This window comes from Electrophorus electricus, chromosome 6 (genome assembly GCF_041902795.1).
Source record: "Electrophorus electricus isolate QZ-2024a chromosome 6, ASM4190279v1, whole genome shotgun sequence".
NCBI classification, from domain to species: domain Eukaryota; kingdom Metazoa; phylum Chordata; class Actinopteri; order Gymnotiformes; family Gymnotidae; genus Electrophorus; species Electrophorus electricus.
The window spans coordinates 26,604,886-26,627,903 of record NC_137502.1 but is presented as its reverse complement, the minus strand read 5'-3'; the positions used below and the strand labels follow the sequence as shown (position 1 = coordinate 26,627,903).

The window sequence follows — 23,018 nt, the reverse complement described above, 5'->3', positions numbered from 1 at the left end:
TATTGCACGCGGAAAACATTGTGTCTTCATATCAAACATCGGAGTCTTATACTTGTACGTACAAAGAGGCCAGCGTTGTGTTGTGAATACAGGATTAAAGGTGCTCAAAATTCAAGCAACCGCTTAACTCAACCAGTTACACACACACACACCAGTATAGAACCAAGCAGCAATGTAGACTTTTAGCCTGTCGTTCTTACACACTCACTGGTGGATAATGAGACGTTAAGCCCAGAGCGTCTGCTGGTACAAAGTGTCTTTTGATTCAAACAAACCTTTAAAGACCAGTTTCCTTGATCCTTCCACAATGCCCTGCCATATAATGAGAGAGAATCTGATCCCTGTTTTAATAGCCATCAGAATATGTGAACGTGAGAGGCAGGATGTGCAGGTCTGCCAATTAGAAGGCGCCTGACCTTTTCGGGCTTCTGTCTCATGCTGTGAACTTTTCATTTGGAATTTGATTGAGTTCTCTTCAGGACCAGCTAAAGGTCTCCGGACATTAATTACAACTTAATCATGGGGTACATTTCTGCCCAAAGTTAACTCAAAAATAAACCACAAGCTCATGACTGTGCTTAACTAAACATTGGGATAATTGCAAGCCATCTGTACGGTGTTTTGCGCCAGTGACATTACCGACGTAGTCCCAGTTGGCCAAACTCAGGATTAGTATTTAAAGTACAAAGGCCAAGTGAACCAGGATTACGGTGAGGTGAGATGTCACGCAATCAGATCCTGATTTTCAGATGTAAAACTAAAATCTTCGAGGGATTGAGACCTTTTCCACCTTCCACCTGTGCATTATAATTCAGAGTGGTTCTATATGATGTCAGAGAGGCATGGCTATTTGATCAGACTTATCTACTCAAGCTTACAGATAGTAGGCACAGGGCTTCTGGACAGGGTTTGGAATGACATTCAGAGCTAACTGTCTTTCTTTTGATGGTGTTGCTTCTTTTATTTAATCCACCCAGTGACTGAAGATTAATTGTTTAGGCTTTAGGGTTTTTTTCCTAGGTTTTTTAATGGTTTTATGTGTTGTTGTTCGTGGTTTGTTTGTGGTTTCTTATATATTTGGCAAAGCTGTACTAACCAGCTCCCATGGTGTGTGTGTGTGTGTGTGTGTGTGTGTGTGTGTGTGTGTGTGTGTGTGTGTGTGTGTGCGTGCGTGTGTGTGCGCAGTAACCAGGATCCAGCTTCCCTCCCCTGCTCTGTCTGCCATCATGGGATTTAATTAAAGATGAATCTCAGTGACTGGACTGTACATGACCTCGGAGCACACACGCGTGTTTTTATATATATATACACACACACACACACATGCTGGGTAGAACTCCTATCAGATTAACTGGATGTGGCTCTTGTCTGAGTAAGGCGCTGTAGTTCTCTGTGCTTGGGGGAGGAGGGCCGTGTTTGCAGCTGCTGTTATCTTTAGCTCCCCACCCCTCTCCCTTTCTCTCCAACTCTCTCCATTTGTCTCCTTAACTTCTCTTCTGCTCACTCTCCCTAACACACACGGTTTATAGCTGGGGGCTGCATATCTCAGGAACACTCTGTGATCCACATTATTCTTTCTTGTGCCTGACAAGGGAGTGTATCTGACTTTTGTAGATATTTATGTTAAACCATGGTCTTGGGAAAGCATCCAAAGTTTCCAGCATTGCTGCTTGAAGATCTCGACGATTTCCACCGTTTCATGGTTCATGGTTTAGTTCTAGTTTTTGATTCACATGTCCTTCTTGGGTGTCTCCTACCGCAGGCGTATGTACTCGTGGACACAGAGGGCTGGTGCGTCTGCAGATCTTGGCATTCAGTAGCTGGTCGGGAGGGCTGCTGCTCAGCTGGAATTAAAGCTGACCCCGATGCAGATACCTTGTTGCCAGATCCTCTCATTTAGGTCTTTTTAAAGAGTACTCCTTGCAAAATGCAAACGTCAGTATGTGGTTCTGTACTGTCAGGGTTGGGAGACCCCAGCAGGGTTTCTTTACTTAGAAAACAAGGGAATAACATGGAAGCTTTTTTTAATGCCACCACCAAAAAACAACTTTTTAAAATAAAAAAGTGAAATAAGAAGTGAGTGAAATTGGGGATTTGGGTGCACTGACCTTTCACAGGGCCCTGAACGCTTCTAGAGAGGCATGCATCACATGTACATCAGTCTTGTATAAGAGGTTGTGCCTAAGATAAATGACTTTTAGCTCAGTAGTTGAGTGGGTCTTTTGCTCGGTAGTCGAGTGGGTCTTTTGCTCGGTAGTCGAGTGGGTCTTTTGCTCGGTAGTCGAGTGGGTCTTTTGCTCGGTAGTCGAGTGGGGCTTTAGCTCGGTAGTCGAGTGGGGCTTTAGCTCGGTAGTCGAGTGGGGCTTTAGCTCGGTAGTCGAGTGGGGCTTTAGCTCGGTAGTCGAGTGGGGCTTTAGCTCGGTAGTCGAGTGGGGCTTTAGCTCGATAGTCCAGTGGGGCTTTAACTCGGTAGTCGAGTGGGGTTTTTACTGAATATCTTAAGTGAAGCTTAGATTTAGGGTCCCTATGATGTATGGTCCTTTCTGCATGTGACTTTTGTGTATGATTGATTTTCAGCCTTTTCTACTGTGTGTGTGTGTGTGTGTGTGTGTTTGTTAGTTTGTTTCAGCACTATTGCTACTCTCGTGGGGGAATGCGACAAACCTCCTACACCTGCATCTGTGGAAGGTAAGGCCAACAGTTCGGTCATAATTTGTCTCCCAGCCACCAAATCAGCAAGGTTCTGAGATCTGCTCCCAGTGACTACAGGTGCTAATGACAAGGCCATTAGCAGATACCACATGCCCTTCCACCACAGTAGCTGAATAAATGTCATTTAGGAGGGAAATGAAAGTCATTCTTGCACTGTGAGAATATGTCTCACTCTTCTGGGTGTTCTTCCAAGCTCCAGTACCTCCTTGCTGCCTCTAGAGGGGGCTGATGTGTGCAGTTAGAAATTCCACCGTCAAACTGAATCATCTGAGTGTGCAGATGATGTCCACCCTACTGTGGGAGGCTCCCAGGCTGCACCAAGGAGCACCTTTCCACGCCCCTGACCACTCCCCTGGCCGACTCGTTTGAGCTGTTCTTCATGGAGTCATACAAGGACTGCTGACCTCAGATCAGTTTTTGCTTGGATTTTTTTTTTTTACCAAGATCACCATAATCAGGGCAGGAGCCTTTGCCTGGACTACATGTCCTGCTTTATAAAGCTTTGCTAAAGCCAGCCTGGAAAGCACAGTTGTTCTCAGATGCATCTACCATAGATAAAACACAAAATGCAGTCTGGCTGACTTCATAGAATACTTAATAGTTCGTAGAATGCTTAAGTTCGTAGTATTGTTAAATGTTGTACAGGGGAATAGTCAGGGGTATATAAGTACACTTACGTATTACAAAGTCTTGCTGACTGAGAACATTTGATGATTCTCACATTCAGCTTGGTGTTTCTTGCTGGACGTTTGTCTGATAGTGGCCATGTTGTATTGGTTGAATCCCTGCAGTGGAAACAACTCATCCATCCTGCACTACGGCCATGCGGGGGCGCCGAATGACAAAACCATTCAGGACGGAGACATGTGGTGAGTGCACGGCCCAAGCCAAGCCCCGCCTTTCACATGACTTCCTTTGACAGGTCACATGACTTCCTTCCTTTCTTCTGTATTGCTCATTTAGCATGTTGTATGCACTTATATACAAACCCTTTTCCTGCCTTAGTCTTATCCGCAAGGTTTTCTCCTCTACCTGTTCAGAATGATATAGTAACCGCACTATAACGCATGCATGCCCACAGTGCATATCAGTGTGTGCAACACTGTGAAACAAAATGAATACAGGCGTGTTTTATTGTGTCTGTGTGTGTCTGTATTGCCCTAACCAACTTATGCACTCTGCATAATACATTTCATATACTGAAAGGACAGGCTGAGACTTGCATGCACACGTGCGCACAAAGCTTTACCATGCTCTAGTCCTGCCACATTAGCAGTAAAACATCTCCCCCTGGTGGCCAAAAGCAGTAAAGCACTTCTTTCCCAAGTTTTGAAACAAGAACTTAGGAGTCTTAAGCATGAACAGATATAGCAGCGCCCCCTTTTCATCTTTTGTCTGCTGTTTTGTTTCTGTTTTGTGAGGGCTGTCGTTTTGTATTTAATGTGTCCTGGTTTAAAACTGGCCAGTGTTAGACGGTGTCACTAACACTTTAGATTCACAAACTTTTGAAAAAAAATTTTTTTAAAGCTACCCTGTCGAGCACAAATTTGTTAAAGAATTACACAGAATTACACAGCTAATTTGATAGCACATTTCTATGACATATTTAACTTCAAAAAAGATGCTCCGATTCCAGAGGCGCACTCAAACTGTGAACCATTCGGAGAGCGACTGCCGTAAGAAGCACCCGTTTGGGAGGGACCTGTGTTTGTTCTTTGGGAAGGCTGTCAGCTGCTCAGGTCTGGTTGGGTAAATCATGGGCCAGCAGCCCTGCTTTCTCAAGTACTTTTAAAAACCACTACACTGGACCTCCATCCGACAGCCTCCTCGAGAACCAGAGGGGTCCCAGATAGGTTTCGTCCCAGACTGTAATATGTAGAGGGCAGAATTTGTTGGGATTTGTCTGCACGTTTGTCTGTCACACGTGCCCCCTAACGAGGGGTCTAATGAAGAAGGGGCAGGGTTTAACGGCTCAGCTTCCTGCCTGTGCTCCTCCCCCAGCCTGTTCGACATGGGCGGAGAGTATTACTGCTACTCCTCCGACATCACCTGCTCCTTCCCAGCCAGCGGCAAGTTCACCCCTGACCAGAAGGCCATTTACGAGGCCGTGTTCAAGTCGTCCAGGGCCGTCCTGGATGCCCTCAAACCAGGTATGTGGACACTAGGACCCAGAAGAAAAGCATGAAGTCTTGGGGAGTTGAAGCATGTTTTGTACGTTTCTGGAAGGTTATCTTACATTTTGTCAGTCTTTCTGTTTTGGAGCATGTAAACAATGAAGAATGTTTTGGTTAAGTGCAAAAAAAAGAAAACAAAGTGACCAAATACTCCATGTAGTCACCTTACAGCTCATTGGAGTAGCTCGTGCAGTGAAGCCCCGCCCCTTCTGCAGGTGTGAAGTGGACGGACATGCACCGTCTGGCCGACCGGGTCCACCTGGAGGAACTGGTGAAGGTCGGCATCCTTCACGGGAGCGTGGAGGACATGCAGAAGGAGCACCTGGGCGCTGTCTTCATGCCCCACGGCCTCGGTCACCTACTGGGCATTGATGTGCATGATGTCGGGGGGTATCCGGAGGTCAGTGACAAGCACAACGGCACACAGGTGTGAGAGAGGTTCACAGACAACACCCAGCATTGTCTGGGGAAATGGTTTAATACATCTGAAGGTCACAAAGACACAAAGGCTGTGATTGGCTGAGTTTATTGGCTGAATATATTCCGTTTCTAGGGCTTTGCCATGTACAGTGACAAAGCAAATTTGTTTCAATTTACCGTCAATGTATGTAGTCTATATTGATAACATATCCAATAAGGTGTCAAATTGGGATTTGAAAAGGGTATTATCTTCTTTGTTATATTTTATAGGCTGATGCAGTGTATGTTTTGTAATTGTTACGCAAGCCTAACATATAGTCTTCCTCTCATTCGTCTTCCTCCAGGGCGTGGAGCGCATCGATGAGCCAGGCCTGAAGAGCCTGCGCATGGGGCGTCTGGTGCAGGAGCGCATGGTCCTCACCGTGGAGCCAGGAATCTACTTCATCGACCACCTGCTGGACAGGGCACTGGCCTCGGACGCCCAGTGCCGCTTTATCAACGCCGACGTGCTGGCTCGCTTCCGCGGCTTTGGAGGGGTCGGACCACCCAAGCCATTACATTCCCGCTTAGAAACAAGAACTCTGTTTAGAGCATGATACAGAAGCGCTGTTATTAACACCCACTTTAGAACCCACTTTACATCTGTTTGCAAAGATGCAGTCAGTCAGATGCGGGGGTCTGCAGAGGGTACTTTAGTTGGTCCTATAGTGAATGTTTTTTCAGTTTTTTGTGTTGATTTTTGTTCAATTTATCACATTTTAACTCTTTACGAAAAACCTGAGCATTTACCAGGCCTGAGGAATGTCCTGTGTGTAAAAGACGTGCGTGTGACCTTGCAGGTGCGTATCGAGGACGACGTGGCAGTGACAGCGAATGGCGTGGAGCTGCTGACGTGTGTGCCCCGCACGGTGGAGGAGATCGAGGACTTCATGGCCGACAGAGATGAGAAGTCCTTCAGTTCCAGTGTCAGCAGCCAGAAATTGTAACGGGATCGGCGACACGAGCATCTCATCACGAGATTCTGCAAAAGCTTGCCTTTGTTGAATTAATTCGGGTCCTATAGTTAAATTCTATGGCATGCACAGTTTGTAAGACTCTGGAATTATACCGCCTTATAGCTGAAAATAACCTTCTGAAATCACATGATTATATGGTATATAACTACATGCTTATAGCCCATACAAACATTTACTCACTTTATTACTTTTTAATTCAGTATGAATTAAATTCATTGTGTATGTAATTTTATACAAACCAAACAGCTGAAAAAAATCATTTCTATAGATATTTTTCCCCATATATTTGGAAAGTACAAATGCAGTTAGATCACAACTTGCCTTAACTGGAGCTTATCTGAAGTTATCTGATCTCAAATTTAAAAAAAATGTAAGAACAGAGCAGGCACCCATCTAAGCAGGTGCACTGCACAGTGGTACCGCAGTGCAGTGCTATCATGGTACTGCAGTGCTACCGCAGTGCACTCGCTGTAGTGCAGTGCTCTCAAAGTAGTGCCATGGTGGATTAGCAATAGTGATACAGCACAGCCTTCACGCTCCCAGGCAGAGTGCTCTTCTATATGAGATGATGATCTTTGGCTTTGCTTGTTGTTGCGCTTTCAGTAACCTGTTCTATTAAGAACTAAATCTCTCCTTTTTCAATAAAATTCTGGCATCCTCTACTTGTTGGATTTTTGTATAGCTGTCCCGATACTTATGGAGTTGTATCTATTTTTGAGTGAATACTGATGATTTTAATGTTTTTTGTAGCTAAACTTTGCTCAAAATGTTTCTGAAAGAGCAATTTGGAGTGTCCTGTAATTATATCCACAATTACACACACAAAAGATGTTAAATCAATGTTATTGATTGAAATTGATTGAAATTCAGTGAGAGGTCACAGAAATGGGTAAATCCTGACACGAGTTATTTCTGATCCCATTATTTAAGCACAATTAAGTCACATCCGCACCAGTCTGAACCCTCTCTTTCAGTGGTAGGGGAAATCCAGTGTCTGGGTCACAAATCCCACCGAGGAGGCATGTACACTGGACCCATCAGAAACCAGTTCTTATGTGAATGGATGGACTATGCATGTTGCGTGGATAAAATGAAAATAAAACTAAGACAGTTGAATTATGGACCTCTTTAATCAGTTTTATAAAACAACACTATCGCGGAACAGGTTATGATGACTCTGCACTGTAACAAACAATTACACGTGACAAACTATTACACATGTCAACACCTGGATAATTTCAAAATATAAATATAAATGAATTTTTTTTAGAAGCTAAAGAAATATAAATTAGTGGTAAATTTATACACTATAGCAGTCAGTCTAGTACAAAGAATTACTGAGGCAAAACCTAAATTTTAATCTTGCTCATTAGCTGTAGTCTAGTATTAACTAGGTATTATTGAAAGGTCTGATGTTGAAGATGAAATTACTGGAACATTGGTCAGTATATTCTTTGAATTCTTTAATAAAATGTTCTGGGCCATAAAAATGCAACCTTTATTCTACACTGGAAGACTGACTGTTCCCGAGAAAGGCCAGAGTTACTATACAAACATTTCATACAGCTTAATTAACTAGATGTTTGAATTTCTCCTTTTCTGGCACATTCAGGACACTTGGTTTCTGGAAACCTGAAGGCAGAAAGGCAGCAATCAAAAATAAACTACACACACACACACACACACAGAGAGACACACACACATCTGTGTGTGATGTTCCTGCTCATCTGGGTGATCTGTCTGTCCCTGCTGGAGTCTCCCATGCCTGAAAGCATTCCATGCCTTGACTACTGCAGTACATGGCCGTGTGGACCTGGATACACTAGTCCTACAGGAAAGGGCAGAGTTGGCAGAAACACTGCTGAAACACTCGAGCTAATACAATCGTTGGTGTGTTTTATTGTATATTAAGTCTCCTTTAACGTGGCAGGAGGCTGTTTTGACACGTGTCAGGTTCGGAACGCCAGCGAGATTATTCTTGCAATCGACTCCAGGTTGTGGCGTCAGATGAAAACAGAGCTGGCCGTGTGCGCCCCTGTAGTGGGAGCTTAGCCAAGCAGGTCTCGTCATAAATCCTGTCTGCTTTCCCCATCAAGGCATGCCAGCGGTTTCTCCCCTGCTGCACTCTGGGATGTGACTGGTCCGGCTTGTTTCTAGATCTCAACACAGCCTCTTAAAGCTCCGAGACCTACGTTAATTGATTTTTGACATATTCCATAGAATTTTCTCTCCTACCCAGTGGGAAGGAAGTTGCTTTTATTAGCTAAAGTATATGCATGATAACCTAATGATGGCTTGGTGTGAACAGTTAGTTAAAACTGAATCTATTTCAAGGGATTTGTCTTGTAAAATGACGCCTGTAATGGTAGTCTAGAAGCAGACTGTGAAAAGTTGTTAATAGTGGCTTTGCTAATACTCAGACTCCTTTTTCCCTCTGAAGCACTAATTATAATTCTAATTATATTACCAGGAATAAAACATTTGGCTTTGCTGCATTTTACATACTTATAGGTCACTATACGCATGAATCACTGAATCCCATATGAATCTCTCAGAGTCTCCAGTTCCTGTTAACAAAGACATCCTCAGTGCCAGAACAGACCTGGGTCACTGAGCCACTGTGGTCATTGCTCGCATGCCACACAAGTTGTTGCTTCAACAGTGTTCTCACCTGACTCCAGATCAGGGCCGTGTTTCGTCTCTATGGGATTTATCTGTATTTCTCAATTCAACAGTGTTCTCACCTGACTCCAGATCAGGGCTGTGTTTTGCCTCCATGGGATTTACCTGTATTTCACACCTTTGGTTCTCAAAACACGCATTGTCACTTAACTTTGACTTCCCCCCGTGTCCACTGTGTGTCAAGCCCACTGCAGATCTTTTGTGCTGTGTCTGGTTAAAGCGCCCCCTAGCGGCTGAACCGGTAACAGCGCGATCCGCAGGGGCTCATTTTATCTGTAGTTTTTGAACGTCGTCTGCCGTTGGGCAGCGCGTGTACAGGAGGCACAGCAGGCCATCTTATAGTAATTATACACACACAGTCGAGCCTGGACCACCACATTGCAGTTGAAGTACTTGTCTTGGCAGTTTTCATCTGGAGATGTAAAGAAAAGTTAGGCATGAGGGAGGAGTTTAGTGGGGTTGCCAAATCATTTCTTGCATTTCTAAGATATAGTTAAGAGCACAAAGAACAAATACACTGATATGTTTTATTAGTGCTTCATCATAATTGTATGTTTTATATTGTTACTGTTAATGTTTAAGTCTTGTAATAATATAGTGTGGTACCACAACCTTCATGTGGTACCAGCACAACCGTCGAATTTGTTGTTCTGTTTGACGTGTGTCTGTGTGTTTGATGTGTGTGTCTGTGTGTGTGGTGTGTGTCTGTGTGTCTACAGAGGGGATTTCTTTGTTGTGTTTGGTGTGTGTTTGATATGTGTCTGTGTGTCTACAGAAGGAATTTGCAGTGAGCTGAGAGTATAGCTGAGACTAATGCAGAGAGTATAGCTGAGGGTATAGCCGAGAGTATAGCCAGGAGTATAGCTGAGAGTATAGCCGGGAGTATAGCCGTGAGTATAGCCGTGAGTATAGCCGAGAGTATAGCCGAGAGTATAGCCGAGACTATAGCTGAGAGTATAGCTGGGAGTATAGCCGGGAGTATAGCAATGAGTATAGCTGAGAGTATAGCTGGGAGTATAGTTGGGAGTATAGTTGGGAGTATAGCCAGGAGTATAGCCGGGAGTATAGCTGAGAGTATAGCTGAGAGTACAGCACTGGCTAACCGATGTGTGGTAGACAGGGCTCAGGGCTGCACTCCTCTTGCTCCTCTGGTTTCAGTCCTTGCTCGCATGTCTCGCTCGGCGTCATATCGTCCGCGAGACAGCGCACCTCTCGCACACGGAATCCCCCCTCACATGTCTTGGAACACTACACACACGCACAGAGAGAGAAAGAGAGAGTTGTGGGTTCACATTTGCCTTTTATCACTTTTCACTATATCTTTGCACTATATATATATATATATATATATATATATATATATATATATATATATAGAGAGAGAGAGAGAGAGAGAGAGAGAGAGAGAGAGAGAGAGAGAGTATTCTAGATTACTCACTGCACTCCAGTCAGTGTGGTGCCACTTGGCTCCGCAGGCCTTGGTATGGCAGGTCTGCTGGCTGAGGGGCTTGTCCAGTGAAGAGCATTCATACAGTGGCACCACTGTGAATCCCTCGTCTGACCTCGTCAGACACGCCACTGCCCTCTGCTGGCTGCCCGTGCCACACTCTGCAGAGCACTGGGGATTCACACAGTGAAAAGAGAGAAGTTGATATTTACACATAACCTCAGAAGCCATGAGGTACTTTATTCACAATAACATATCTGATCCCCAAATCCTCTGGTCTGATGGTGAATTCAGTCTAATTCTAATCAGTCACAATGTCCCTAAACATGAAGGGTATGTCTATTTCATTTCTGAATGTAGCACATCCATTAGCATTTATTTAGCAATTTCCACTAAATACACTACTATGTGATACACGGCACAACTTTTTTTATCATGAACTTGTTACTGTATAATGTGTGTGTCTGATATGTGTCTGTATGTCTGATGCCTGTCTGTGTGTCTGATGCATGTCTGTGTGTCTGATGCATGTCTGTGTGTTTGATGCGTGTCTGTGTGTCTGATGCGTGTCTTTGTGTTTGATATGTGTCTGTGTCTACAGAGGGGATTTATCTGTTGTGTTTGATGTGTGTCTGGGTGCTGATGTGTGTCTCTGTGTTGGTGTGTCTGTGTGCTGATGTGTGTCTACATGTGATACACTGTATAACCTTCTGAAATTGTTACTGTATAATGTTCTGTGGGCTCACCTGACCCCACGGCCCAGTGAACCACTCAGTACGGCTCTCACAGGGCCCACTGTTGCAGGCCTGCACCTCTGGGGGGCGCTCTGACCCACAGGCCTCCAGAGGAAGACTGCTAACGTGATTAGTGAGACAGACCACGCTGCGGCTACGCACACCAATCCCACACTCTGCAGAGCACTGAGAGAAGCAGGGTAGAGACATTATTATTATTATTATTATTATTATTATTATTATTATTATTATTATTATTATTATTGATCCTACTAATTACTGTAATTCCTGCTGTGTCAGGAAGAGTTGTGGACCGGAAACCCACCTGCTCAGCCCAATCCGTGTAGAACCAGCTCTTAGCGCATGGTCCCATATCGCAGTTCTCCATGTCACTGGGGCGGAGCTTCAGATTGCATTCCTCATCCTCCACAACGTCACCGACGTTGCTGACGCAGAGCACCTCCCGTGACCTCTGACCCACACCGCAGGGCACAGAACACTGAGAACACACACACACACACATACACACAAACTGAGTTAACACTTGGAAATGCTATGAAACTACATTTATGTGTAGTTCTCTGTGTATATAAGATACATAAAGGGGACACAATCTTTTCCTAAGCTCTCTGTTCAAAATGCACAATACAGAAAACCATGTGACTGCAACCCAGTGAACGCATTCTGCATAACGGAGAAGTAAAATGGAAAAATATTTGTGATTCCGATCCGCCTTACTGGCCCCTAGATTTCTAAAGGGAATACAGCCTTAAGAGAAAGGCGCATGAACATGTTTCCCTGCTCTAGGATCAGTTCACACCCTGCTGCTCCATGTGTGGGAAGACCTGGGAGAAGATCAGAAGGAGCAGAAGGAGCAAAGGTCAACTTGCTATTCTGTTTGATAGGAGCAGAAGCTGTAAGGTCAAAGTGCTAATCTGGCCTTTCCCATCTTTTCCAAGAATTACTGGACAACAATATTTCCTTAAAAATATATAACGGACTAAGCAACTCTGTCTTCTGTCTTAAGGCTTGTGTCTTAATTTCCAGGTTAGTGGAACAGAAGGGTCCTTGTAGAAGTGTTCACCCCTATAAGCCCTATGCACCAGCTACACCCACGGCCCCGTTCGCCCCCCTCACTGGCCTCGCGGGCGGCTGGCCTATCGGGGAGGAGGGAGCAGGGCACTCACCGGGCTCCACTCGGAGCGGAGCTGCCACTCGCTGCAGATCTTCAGCTGGCACGGGCTGCTGCTCTCAGGCTGTGGCAGGTGGCGGCAGTGGGAAGCGTGCACGCTAAGCGTGCGGTTGGCGTAGGCCTGCCGACACAGAACCTGCCGGTGCTGCAAACCCAGGCCGCACGACTTACTGCACTCGGACCATTCACCGATGTCCCAGCTGCGCAGGATATAAAGAAGATAAAGAAAGATCACGTACAACACAGGTGAGCAAAGGCATCAGGTGCTGTATAATATGAATACTGTTCTGCCACTGTGTGTGTGTGTGTGTGTGTGTGTGTGAGAGAGAGAGAGAGAGAGAGAGAGAGAGAGAGAGAGTGCTTACAAGGCAGGACAAGGCTGGATGTTGCAGGGCTCATCCTGTGGGCTGGGTTTGGCAGTGCCGTCACACAGGCTGTCGGACACACGCTCGTGAGTGGCCCGATGGACACAGCCAAACACAGTATGGCTGCTGCCTGCCCGGCACACACACACACACACACACACACACACACACACACACACACACACACAAACACAGCTACGTGATGAGTGTCCCTATCAGCAAATCACAGCTGTGAAATGTAAAAGTGACTTGGAGAAAGTGGTGTAAAGGCAGTTCTGACCTTTCCCACAGGTGGCGCTGCAGTCGGTTGTCCCGATGAGCTTCCAGTTGTATTCTCTGTGCCTGCGTGGTGGGGCAGCAGCGGGTACCAGGTTCTCGGGTATGAGAGGGGGGTACCTGTGGCCCCCTTCCTGTTCATATGCATCCTGGGACGACCGGCCGTACTGATCGATCCCCACGCCTCCATTCACGGTATTCCCTACAAAAAACAGGATCCCGCTAACCAAACAGTCCTAACAGAACTCAGATTAACAGCCTACCTACTGAAGGTTTTCTTTGGTATGACGTTCAAAGTTACGATTAGAGTCATGATAAAGGCTACGGTTAGATCTTGAGTTGAGATAAAGATTAGAATTAAGGAAGCAGCTCACCCTCTGTGTTAGCAGCCGTGCCGGCGGAATTCTCGGAAGGCAGGATGTATTCGTACAGCACTCCCGGGTTAGTTTGCTGGTAGATAATCTGAACATTAAAAACAGAACAGAAGCTTTCATGAATGAGGTAGAGGGGTTTCAATATGCTTTCGGACCTTGGCATTCCCTGAGAGATGTGGGGACCAGGCATTAGAAGAGGGTGCCACCCCTTCATCTGCTAACTCCAACACTACATACACAGTGTTTGGCACATAGGCTCCTTCACGTCTTCCATATTTATCAGTGTGACAGGATGTGTGTTTCCTGGGAGTCGAACCCATCGTGTGTTAATCCTTAGTCCTACCCTAACAAATGCTGGTGTCCAAATCCTGGATCAGAAACCAGCCCAGCCAACATGTAGTGCAAGAAACGCTGTGGTAGAATCACACTTGTCACAAAAAGATCAGATACAGACTCACAAATGTTATCTTGCACCGTGGAAAGCTGCTCACCGACTAAAGTCCAAGCCAGACAGTGCCAGCACACACATCGGACTAAACCTTTGTGTCTGGTGTTTAATCCAGTGCCTGGACAACACGTTTCCCTGCACTATCTACGTCCGGCTCCGTGACGCCGTGTTGACCCCACCATGCTGTAAGAGCTCTCTACAGGAAGTGGACAGCAGGACAAAAGTCCTTCCTGTCTGGATGTGATGTCCATGCCACTCACAAACACATCCAGGATCTCATTGGTTGGGCCCTCTGCCAGAAAGGACTCCCCGGCAGTGCTGCTGATTTCATTGGGCCGCCGGTATGTGAACATGGTCCCACCTCCCTCGTACTTTCCTGGTCGGTCGATGGCCCAGTTACCGTTTATGATGGAACGTCCAGAACGGCTCCGCAAAGCTATCGGACCACACACATACACACACACACATACACACAGACAAACACACACAAAAATTAAAGATGTAAACACAATCACACAGAAGCAATTATTAGGTTAGTTTAGGAAGAATTTGTATTTTTGTAGTTGACACAAAACATCACTGTCCCATCACATGAAAGATGTGGTGTGTAAGCGCTTGTGTAGTTGGTTTTCTAGTAAGGACCATGTAACTGGAAGACAGTTCACAAACCACCTTCATAAATTATCACACTTATTCAGTCTGTAGAGAGAACTGAGAGCAATGTGGTTTGGGGATTTTCTGGAATTTTCCAAACATTCAAAATCGTAATTCAGTGAATCCTCTGATGATCCAAGGAAGCCTGTGTTCCCCTACCACTCACTCCTTCTCTCTCACATTTGCATTCGATCAAGCAATAATGGCACACACACACACACACACACACACACACACACACACACACACACACACACACACACACACACACACACACACACACACACACACACACTGCGTGGGCCTTTGTGCCCCCCCCCCCCGCGTGACTTGTCCGCTGCTGTCGCTCTTTATGCAGGGTGACCCTGCCCAGCTCAGACGCATGCCCACGCCGGCCTTCTCCCCAGAGGCCCTCACACCTGGGCCCTCACACCTGGGCCCTCACACCTGGGGCCACGTCACCTCAAACATGCCTCTGTCGGGGGCTCCGGCTTTGGCTCCGGCTCCGGAAATTAGTCTCTGTAATGAAAGGGACCAGCTGGCGCCAAGGGGAAGAGTGATGTGATGTGCACCACAGCCCCCGAGGACGGAGGGGGGGACGCAGGGGGACAGACGGTTGCTCCTGACCCCCACGAGTCCGACACATGTCCGCAATTCAGCATGGCTCTCATTAAAGCAGTGTGTCCAACAATAAAGCACAGACGTTCCTCCAGTCACTCCTGAAATAGCACTGAACCGTTTTCGTCTTCTGTCTCACACACACACACACACACACACACACACACACACACCCGCGCGCACACACTCACACGCACACATACACACATTAGCACTGCAATCTTACAGTCAGGGAGGAGTTGGTCTAAGGTGGTTTGGGGAGGAGGAGAGTTTGGGGATAATTCCTGTGATGATGAACGTTATGAACTTTTTAGATGCTTCCATATTTTCAAAGTTACTTTAGATTGAACAAATCTGACCGAGCAGGAATTCATGAACTAATGTGACTTCACATGAAGAAAAGTGAGGAAAAATGCCAATGAGTGGCTTAATCCAAACATAAGCTTAGTGTGTGTGTGTGTGTGTGTGTGTGTGTGTGTGTGTGTGGGTGTGTGTGTGTTTCTGTGCGTGTGTGCCTAGCCCCACTCACCAAGGTAATTCTGGCTCCTGACCATCTCGGTGACATTGATCTTGGTGGCTCCCTCTGGGATCTCCACGACCTTGTGGTAGCCCACCCTGGTCAGGCTGTGCTGGAAGAGACCAGAGACCAGCCTGCAGGCTGTGCTGTCTCCCCCACACACTCCACATCCGTCCATCACCTTCCCAGAGCCCAGCAGCTCATCACAGCCGGGATTCTGACATACACGCACACAAGAGAGAGGGAGAGAGAGGGAGAGGGAGAGGGAGAGGGAGAGGGAGGGAGGGAGAGGGATATAGAGGGAGAGAGAGGGAGAGGGAGGGAGGGAGAGGGAGAGAGAGAGGGAGAGAGAGGGAGAGGGAGGGAGGGAGAGAGGGAGAGAGAGGGAGAGGGAGGGAGGGAGAGGGAGAGAGAGAGGGAGAGAGAGGGAGAGGGAGGGAGGGAGAGGGAGAGAGAGAGGGAGAGAGAGGGAGAGGGAGAGGGAGAGGGAGGGAGGGAGAGGGATATAGAGGGAGAGAGAGGGAAGGAAAATGAGGGAGGGAGAGAGAGAGAGAGAGAGAGAGAGAGAAGGGAAAATGGATAGAGAGACATTGAGAGTCTGACTTTTGACATCTGAGTGACTTTTAACCAGATAATGATTTTTTATTGATTATTGATTTCATTATTGCAAAATGATTATTTTTAATCCTTGCTTTTCTAAAGCAAATAAAATATTGTTTTCTAATAAAAAATATATTAATTTTCTCTGTTAACAAGACATGTCCTGTATCTGCTGACCTCCAACAGTCTAGACTGAAACAAATGCAGAAAACCATTTACACACACACACACACACACTCACACACAATGTTTGGGTGTCAGTATCTAACACAGGATTTGACACATTTTACCGTTCTGCCATTCACCTAATACTCCTACAGCCGCTTGTGTGCTGTTCTCTCACAGGTCCCAACCGGGACCTGCTGTGGACTGCTCGTGCTGTGGGAGTGTGATAGCAAACGGAGAGATCGGGAGACTCGAGAGACAACCGAGTCGGAATTTATCGGACAACCGTTTTTCCCCCAGACACAGTGCCAAGGCAGTTATAATTTTTAAATAGGTATAAGAACATAAAAAAGAAAGAAAAAAAACCCGCTTGCAAGATGACAAGCCTGTCCGTTTGACAACGGCGCTTTAAAGTCACAGCGACTGACAACGGTAACACTCACTAACATCCTTGAAGCTCCTCAGCTTAAACAAAAAAAAAACCAGCTTTCTCTTAAAAAAAAGTCTCACGTGAAAACGAAGAAAACCGAATTATTCTAACTGACAGAAAACTCAACACAGCCACAGAAATGGTAATTAAGTAACTATCATATTCTCATTCCTGCATTAATCATAGTCTGCTTCCTGGGTCAAACGCATCAGTAGAGCAGGTCACCATATCTGAACATACAATCAGTTCTACAAGCTTTACTTGAAATATTTTTGCTTCTTATCTGCTCACCATATGTTGGGTTTACTGAGCCATTTATCTTATGATTTACAAGGGAGGCAGCACACTTCCTCATCCACTAATGGCTAAAAAGTTGCAAAACCCACTTCCGTCTGTAATTGGTGCTGACGTAGAACCGTGGTTCAACGCAGAAATCAGTGGTGAAAAGTGGTGGAACACAAATCTAAAGTGACATCCAGAGTTGGGATTATTTACCAAGAGGGACTAAGATTAAGATTGAAGAGACAATAACAGACGGAGTGCATGTCACAGTACACCCACAATTCCCTGTTGCTGTCGAGTCAAGTAATGCCATGCGCTGGCATGCAACCAACCCTAGCCTGTCCCTCGTTGTGGGTGGTGGGCCCACCTCGGGTGTGGTTTGTTATGCACAGAGCTCCCAGACGTTATGGTGTCATAAAGCATTTCCCAATAAATCCCAACTGAGGACGCAAGGAAACAACAATTCCCTACACATGCATTCCAGCGCAGTCCCGAGCCACTGGCTCTGGTGTGTGGTGGCTGTAATGTATAAGAATATCCATAGTCCTCACTCACTGCATCATAGCCATGCCGTGACATTCCGTCTACACCCCTAAAGCACATTTCACCTCGGGGAAAACAAACATATATGCATTTCTGTTTTATGGTAAGGCAGCACACCTTAGCGCTTAAATCATAGCTAGTCCAGTGTATTGTTTTCAGCAATATATCACGTGATATTTAGCTCAGTCAAAACGATTAGTGACAACATGCTACTATCAGTGTAACACTACACTTCAGGGCTTTTTGTGTTTTTTGAACAACGGAAGATAACGGAACAAAAACACTAAAAAGTGCACAAGGCGAGCACCAGATCTCAGCTGCTTACTGGACAACATCTGCATTCAAATCTTCTTAGTGGGAAAACTCCATAACACTAACAGTTATCTAGAGTCACCAAAGCGGACAGGGGGCCCATGCCCCCTAGATGGGTCTAGATAAATGCATGCATCCCCAGTCGGAAATGGGTCATTTGCGCGCCTGCTGCCGTCCCTGAATGTGGTAGCTGTTTCTCAGGCTCCCTCTCCGAACCCATATTCCACATTACCCGTGGTCACCCTGGTAGGCACCTGGTAGGTACCTGATCGAAATTTGATCATTCTTATTTTCATGGAGGGACAGAAAAACACTTTAAATAATGATCTTATCAAAGGTCAGGAAACAAGAGAGTCATTGCTTCACTAACAGTAAATACCACAGGTGTCTCTCTACACATGCTGACCCAGCTGAGAGAGGTCTCGCTACACACTGTAACCGACCCAGCTGAGAGAGGTCTCTCTACACACTGCACCCAATGCAGTCTCACTAGTTCAAAATCAAGATTTCTTTGCTCTTTGCTGGCCAAAGAAGGTGAATCAATGCAGAATTGTAAGTTTGTGGCAATACCTTCAGCACCAAGCACCACTCGGAGAGCACTGTAGATCGCAGACAGCCATAAAGCGAGAGACTCAGATGTCAATGAGGGAATCCATATGTGTCCAGATGCTCCTCGGTGCGCAGAATATGACTATCATAAACTGTCATCTGGATATTTATCACGAGCTTGCTGACGACTCATCAGGTTCTGTTTACACCGAACATCCATTAAACACAACAGCATTACGCTCACATATAAATCACCACGACCTCTGGACTTACTGCGTCAGGGCTCCAGGAGTAAAGATGGCGGAGTATGACGTTGCCACTTTCCCTCTGTGCCATGGTGATCTAGGATCTACCGTCCAATCCACACACAGAACCTCACAGCTGTGCCACACACACTTGGGTTCATAGGGGCTTCGCTGCCACCACAGCAGAGGTCTCTCAGGGTCTGGCGCGGGGATATATCCCAGATATATCCCACCTGGCAGTTTCAGGCAGTGAGCTGCTGTTAGACTACTGGATACAGAAGGCTGTCAACAGTCCGGACCCAGGCAGCGTTCTGTACCACCCTTATTTACCATGTCGTAGAAAGGAAAAGCCCTCAGACACTAGACTCTCGAGTACGTACAGCGTTTCACAGAGCATTGAATGCCATTCAATTACTCTCTGCTAAATATGCACTGTAAAAGAGAAATATTCATGTTGCACATTAGCACGTGTTGAAAGCTGCAAGACCTCGTGTATGAGCTCGTGTTTGTAGCCTAAGACGTGATTGGCGAATGGCGCAGGCTTCGCAGGAAGCTGGATGGATCCAGAGCACTGTCGGCATGTGCTGAGATCAGCAGCTCATCTGGAAATGCAATGTTTACATGACTGAGGCTCCAGCTGAAAAACACGCTAGCAAGACCATTCCAGCCCATAATTTATTATGGAGGCAAGCTTATAGAGCAGTAGCTCAGGGACAGTAATGGGATCTCCGTCTGATACTCCACACACTGGAGACAGAATAAAAGACATACAATACAATGCCCAATTTGTTTCATTCTGATAATTTAAGTGGTCAGGGAAAGGCTTACTGGTTTTAGGTAAATATTACCTCACGCTATTCAGAGATCCAGGAATATAATAATGAGTTAACCACAGGAACACTTCAGAAGATATATTAGTATCATATGTGCTAAGGCTTAGCCCCAGGACTAATAAACTAAACCATGAGTCTAAATGTAAACAAGGTTAGCCTCCTGCTTGGGTCTTCATTTATCATCACACAAACCCTCCAGCGTCTTCCCTGCGGTTAACAGCTTCCTGTCATAAAGGGTCCAGCGTGGGAGCCTCTGTTCCAGATTTTGCATGCTAGCGCCGCCCTTGCCCTGCCCCCAGTTATCTATGTGTATGATATCATTTTATATCTCCACCCTGTTGCAGAACAATGGAGCACCAACCTGGAAAACGAGACCAACGCAGCACCTATCTGGACAACAAGACCAACGCAGTACCAACCTGGACAACGAGAACAACACAGCACCAACCTGGACAACGAGAACAACACAGCACCAACCTGTACAACGAGACCAACACAGTACCAACCTGGACAACGAGAACAACACAGCATCAACCTGTACAACGAGACCAACACAGTACCAACCTGGACAACGAGAACAACACAGCACCAACTTGGACAACAGGGCAAGGAACACATTTGACAAATGAGGAAAAGGTTACTTGCTGTATCTATAGCTTGAGAAGAACCAGAAAAAAAAACCTAAAATGGAGCATTAACCAAAACTATCTTTTTAATAAAAGCAATTTTTTATAATAGCTTTTAAAACTGTATGTCCCAAAACAATATCCATCTCCAGAGGTTAAGCACACCAAACATAATTTAATAATATGGTCTGCTGTGTCCTTCACACAAACTATTTTTACACTGTTCTTAAAGAGGAGACGTCACGACAAGTTCCCCATCCCCACCAAGGCCAACCCATGTGTGGCAGTCATGGGGGGGGGACCCACAGGAGTCACCACATCTCTCTTAATGAGGTAGAGGGGAGCCAGCATTTCTGCTATGGCTCAGCAATGCAGTCCTTTATTAACCATCTTTATGCTATAGTCTGTGAGATGAAATGAAATGACATTTCTGAAGGTACCTGAACCGTCTTCTCTTAAGTACTTTATTTGGATTTTCATGATGTTCCGTTTTTGGCTGCTTCCACTCAGCACAGTAGTCTCTCTCTCTCTCTCTCTCACACTCTCTTTTTTCTCACTCTCTCTCTCTGTCTTGCTCACTCTTTCTCTCACTCTCTCCCTCTATCCACCTCACTCGCTCTCCCTCCCTCTCTCTCCCTTTCTCTCGCTCTCTTTCTCCCTCTCCCTCTCTCTGCCGCTCTCTCTCTCCCTCCCTCTCTCCACCTCTCTCACTCTCTCTGTCTTGCGCACTCTTTTTCTTCCTCTCTCACTCTCTCTGCTACTCCTTCTCTCTCACTCTCTCTCCCTCTCTCTCTCACTCTCTCTCCCTCCCTCCCTCTCCCTCTCTCTCTCACCCTCTCTCCCTCTCTCTCTCTCTCTCTCCTTCCCACTCTCTCCCTCTCTCTCTCTCTCTCCTTCCCACTCTCTCCCTCTCTCTCTCTCTCCTTCCCACTCTCTCCCTCTCTCTCTCCCTCTCCCTCCTTCCCACTCTCTCCCTCCTTCCCACTCTCTCCCACTCTTTCTCCCTCTCCCTCTCTCCATTAGCCAACACACTTCCCCTCATGCTTTGCCTCTGTAACTTAAGAAACGGAACTTGCTGGGAGCGCGACCAAAATGGTGGGCCAAGCATGTCCCTGCCGATGGAAACCCAAGCTGCAAAGACTACTGGAAAGCACTTCATGATGTCTGCTATACGACACATCCCACGGAGACAACGCGCGGACACACACCACTGGTGTGGCTATTCAGCAGTGTGGCACGACATGGCTTTTGTGGCCAAACTCCGTTTCCATGGCGATTAGTTAGGCCACTGCATTCTGACATCGGTGGTGAGGAAATCTCTTTTCGGCAGATTGCTCGTTCGCTAGCACAGATACTCCGGCAACGTGCACACGGGCCAGCGAGACCATGAGAGCACTAATTAGACCATGAGAGCACTAATTAGACCACAAGAGCGCTAACTAGACCATGAGAGCACTAACTAGACCATGAGAGCGCTAATTAGACCACGAGAGCGCTAACTAGACCCTGAGAGCGATAACTAGACCCTGAGAGCGCTAATTAGACCACGAGAGCGTTAACTAGACCATGAGAGCACTAACTAGACCCTGAGAGCGCTAACTATACCCTGAGAGCGCTAACTAGACCACGAGAGCGCTAACTAGACCATGAGAGACCTAAAGCGCTTTTTAAGCTCCTGGGAGGAGCAAGGCGAAGGCCACCATCACATGGTAAAAAGACACACGTTGCTAGTAAACCTGGTTAAAACAGCCAAGGGTGGAGTGGGTCCAAATACCACACCACATCTCTGCCTCCGTTGAAAGGCCAAAGGTCATTCTGTCTCAGATCAAAGGTTACTCTGGATGTACTAAGTTTATAAGTCAGAGACTGCATTCTACACTAATGAAGTGTGACTATATACACAGGCTGAGTTCACATTGTTTCTGAGACATATGATATGTAGACCATGTCTTTAAAATGAAAGCACAGGAGGCTGTTTTGGAGGCTGCCCCGTGTTGGCGGTGGGGGGGAGCAGGGCTGGTTGGACCGTTTCAGGACCCAGCTGTTAACAGGAGTGACATGAGAGGGCTGTGGGTTTAAACCCTAATGGACGCGCCCAAGGACAAACAAAACCCCACACAGGCAGGAACACAGAAGAGTAAACTACACCCAACCTCAGGATAGACAGAACACAGAGAAGAGTAAACTACACTCACCACCCCCTACCCCAGGAAGGATGGAACACAAGAAGCGTGTCCAAAAAACTTGAGTCAAACCCACCTGCCTCAAAACTCAACACAAACGTATCAAATTCTAGCATGTTAAGAATATCACAACTAGAGTGGAATTCCCTGCATTCTTTTATCCTACGATCTCGAAAAAAGTCAAAGAAAACCCACAAGCCCAGAAAATTCCTGCTCCGAGAAAACCAACTGAGCTGAGAGCACCACAAGTAGGCTACAGTGATGTTTTAAGCCCAATTCTAGACTAGATTTACAAGCGGCAGTCCTCACAGCGGACAGGACTCTGGTTGAGACTAGGGTTAGGCTAGACACTGCCGCTCGGTCAGCCAGTGCAGAAGGGAGGGTGGATGTGTGGAGGACAAGCTCACCTGCGGCCAGGACATGCCCAGTGCACAGGCGTGTAGAGAGAGCAGCAGCAGGGTCAGACGTCGCAGCATGGCAGCGCGGTGATGGAGGAGCGTGGCAGCGGGCGGAGGGGACTCGCTGTGTCCTCCCTGGCTGGGCTTCCTCCAGGACGCTGACCAACCTCCGAGGCTGCCTGGCTCACACGCAACACGCAGTCAGACGAGGCCACACGAGCGT

The 23,018-nt window shown here is 46.5% G+C and overlaps 2 protein-coding genes across 24 annotated transcripts in view; one reads left to right on the top strand and one right to left on the bottom strand.

The window, feature by feature from the left end:
* pepd (peptidase D) overlaps positions 1-6,984 on the top strand; it is a 45,225-nt gene extending 38,241 nt beyond the window's left edge. For both annotated transcript variants that reach the window (XM_027019784.2, XM_027019777.3), the window contains exons 10-15: positions 2,620-2,688; positions 3,504-3,581; positions 4,714-4,862; positions 5,102-5,286; positions 5,651-5,842; positions 6,146-6,984. In XM_027019784.2, coding sequence (XP_026875585.2) covers positions 2,620-2,688; positions 3,504-3,581; positions 4,714-4,862; positions 5,102-5,286; positions 5,651-5,842; positions 6,146-6,292 — 820 coding nt within the window. In that variant the 3' untranslated portion in view covers positions 6,293-6,984. The remainder of the gene's footprint in view (positions 1-2,619; positions 2,689-3,503; positions 3,582-4,713; positions 4,863-5,101; positions 5,287-5,650; positions 5,843-6,145) is intronic.
* Positions 6,985-7,433: 449 nt separating this feature from the next.
* Positions 7,434-23,018, bottom strand: part of LOC113583445 (thrombospondin type-1 domain-containing protein 4) — a 71,751-nt gene continuing 56,166 nt past the window's right edge. For 18 of the 22 annotated variants that reach the window (XM_081716142.1, XM_081716143.1, XM_081716137.1 and 15 more), the window contains 11 exons: positions 15,642-15,846; positions 14,101-14,276; positions 13,393-13,480; positions 13,023-13,220; positions 12,743-12,872; positions 12,373-12,577; positions 11,511-11,684; positions 11,198-11,371; positions 10,443-10,622; positions 10,108-10,252; positions 7,434-9,416 (listed from right to left, as the gene is read on the bottom strand). In XM_081716142.1, coding sequence (XP_081572268.1) covers positions 9,274-9,416; positions 10,108-10,252; positions 10,443-10,622; positions 11,198-11,371; positions 11,511-11,684; positions 12,373-12,577; positions 12,743-12,872; positions 13,023-13,220; positions 13,393-13,480; positions 14,101-14,276; positions 15,642-15,846 — 1,818 coding nt within the window. In that variant the 3' untranslated portion in view covers positions 7,434-9,273. Of the gene's footprint in view, positions 9,417-10,107; positions 10,253-10,442; positions 10,623-11,197; positions 11,372-11,510; positions 11,685-12,372; positions 12,578-12,742; positions 12,873-13,022; positions 13,221-13,392; positions 13,481-14,100; positions 14,277-15,641; positions 15,847-22,804; positions 22,975-23,018 lie in introns of those variants that run through there. The other 4 variants (XM_081716138.1, XM_081716155.1, XM_081716141.1 and 1 more) reach the window with 3 other exon arrangements.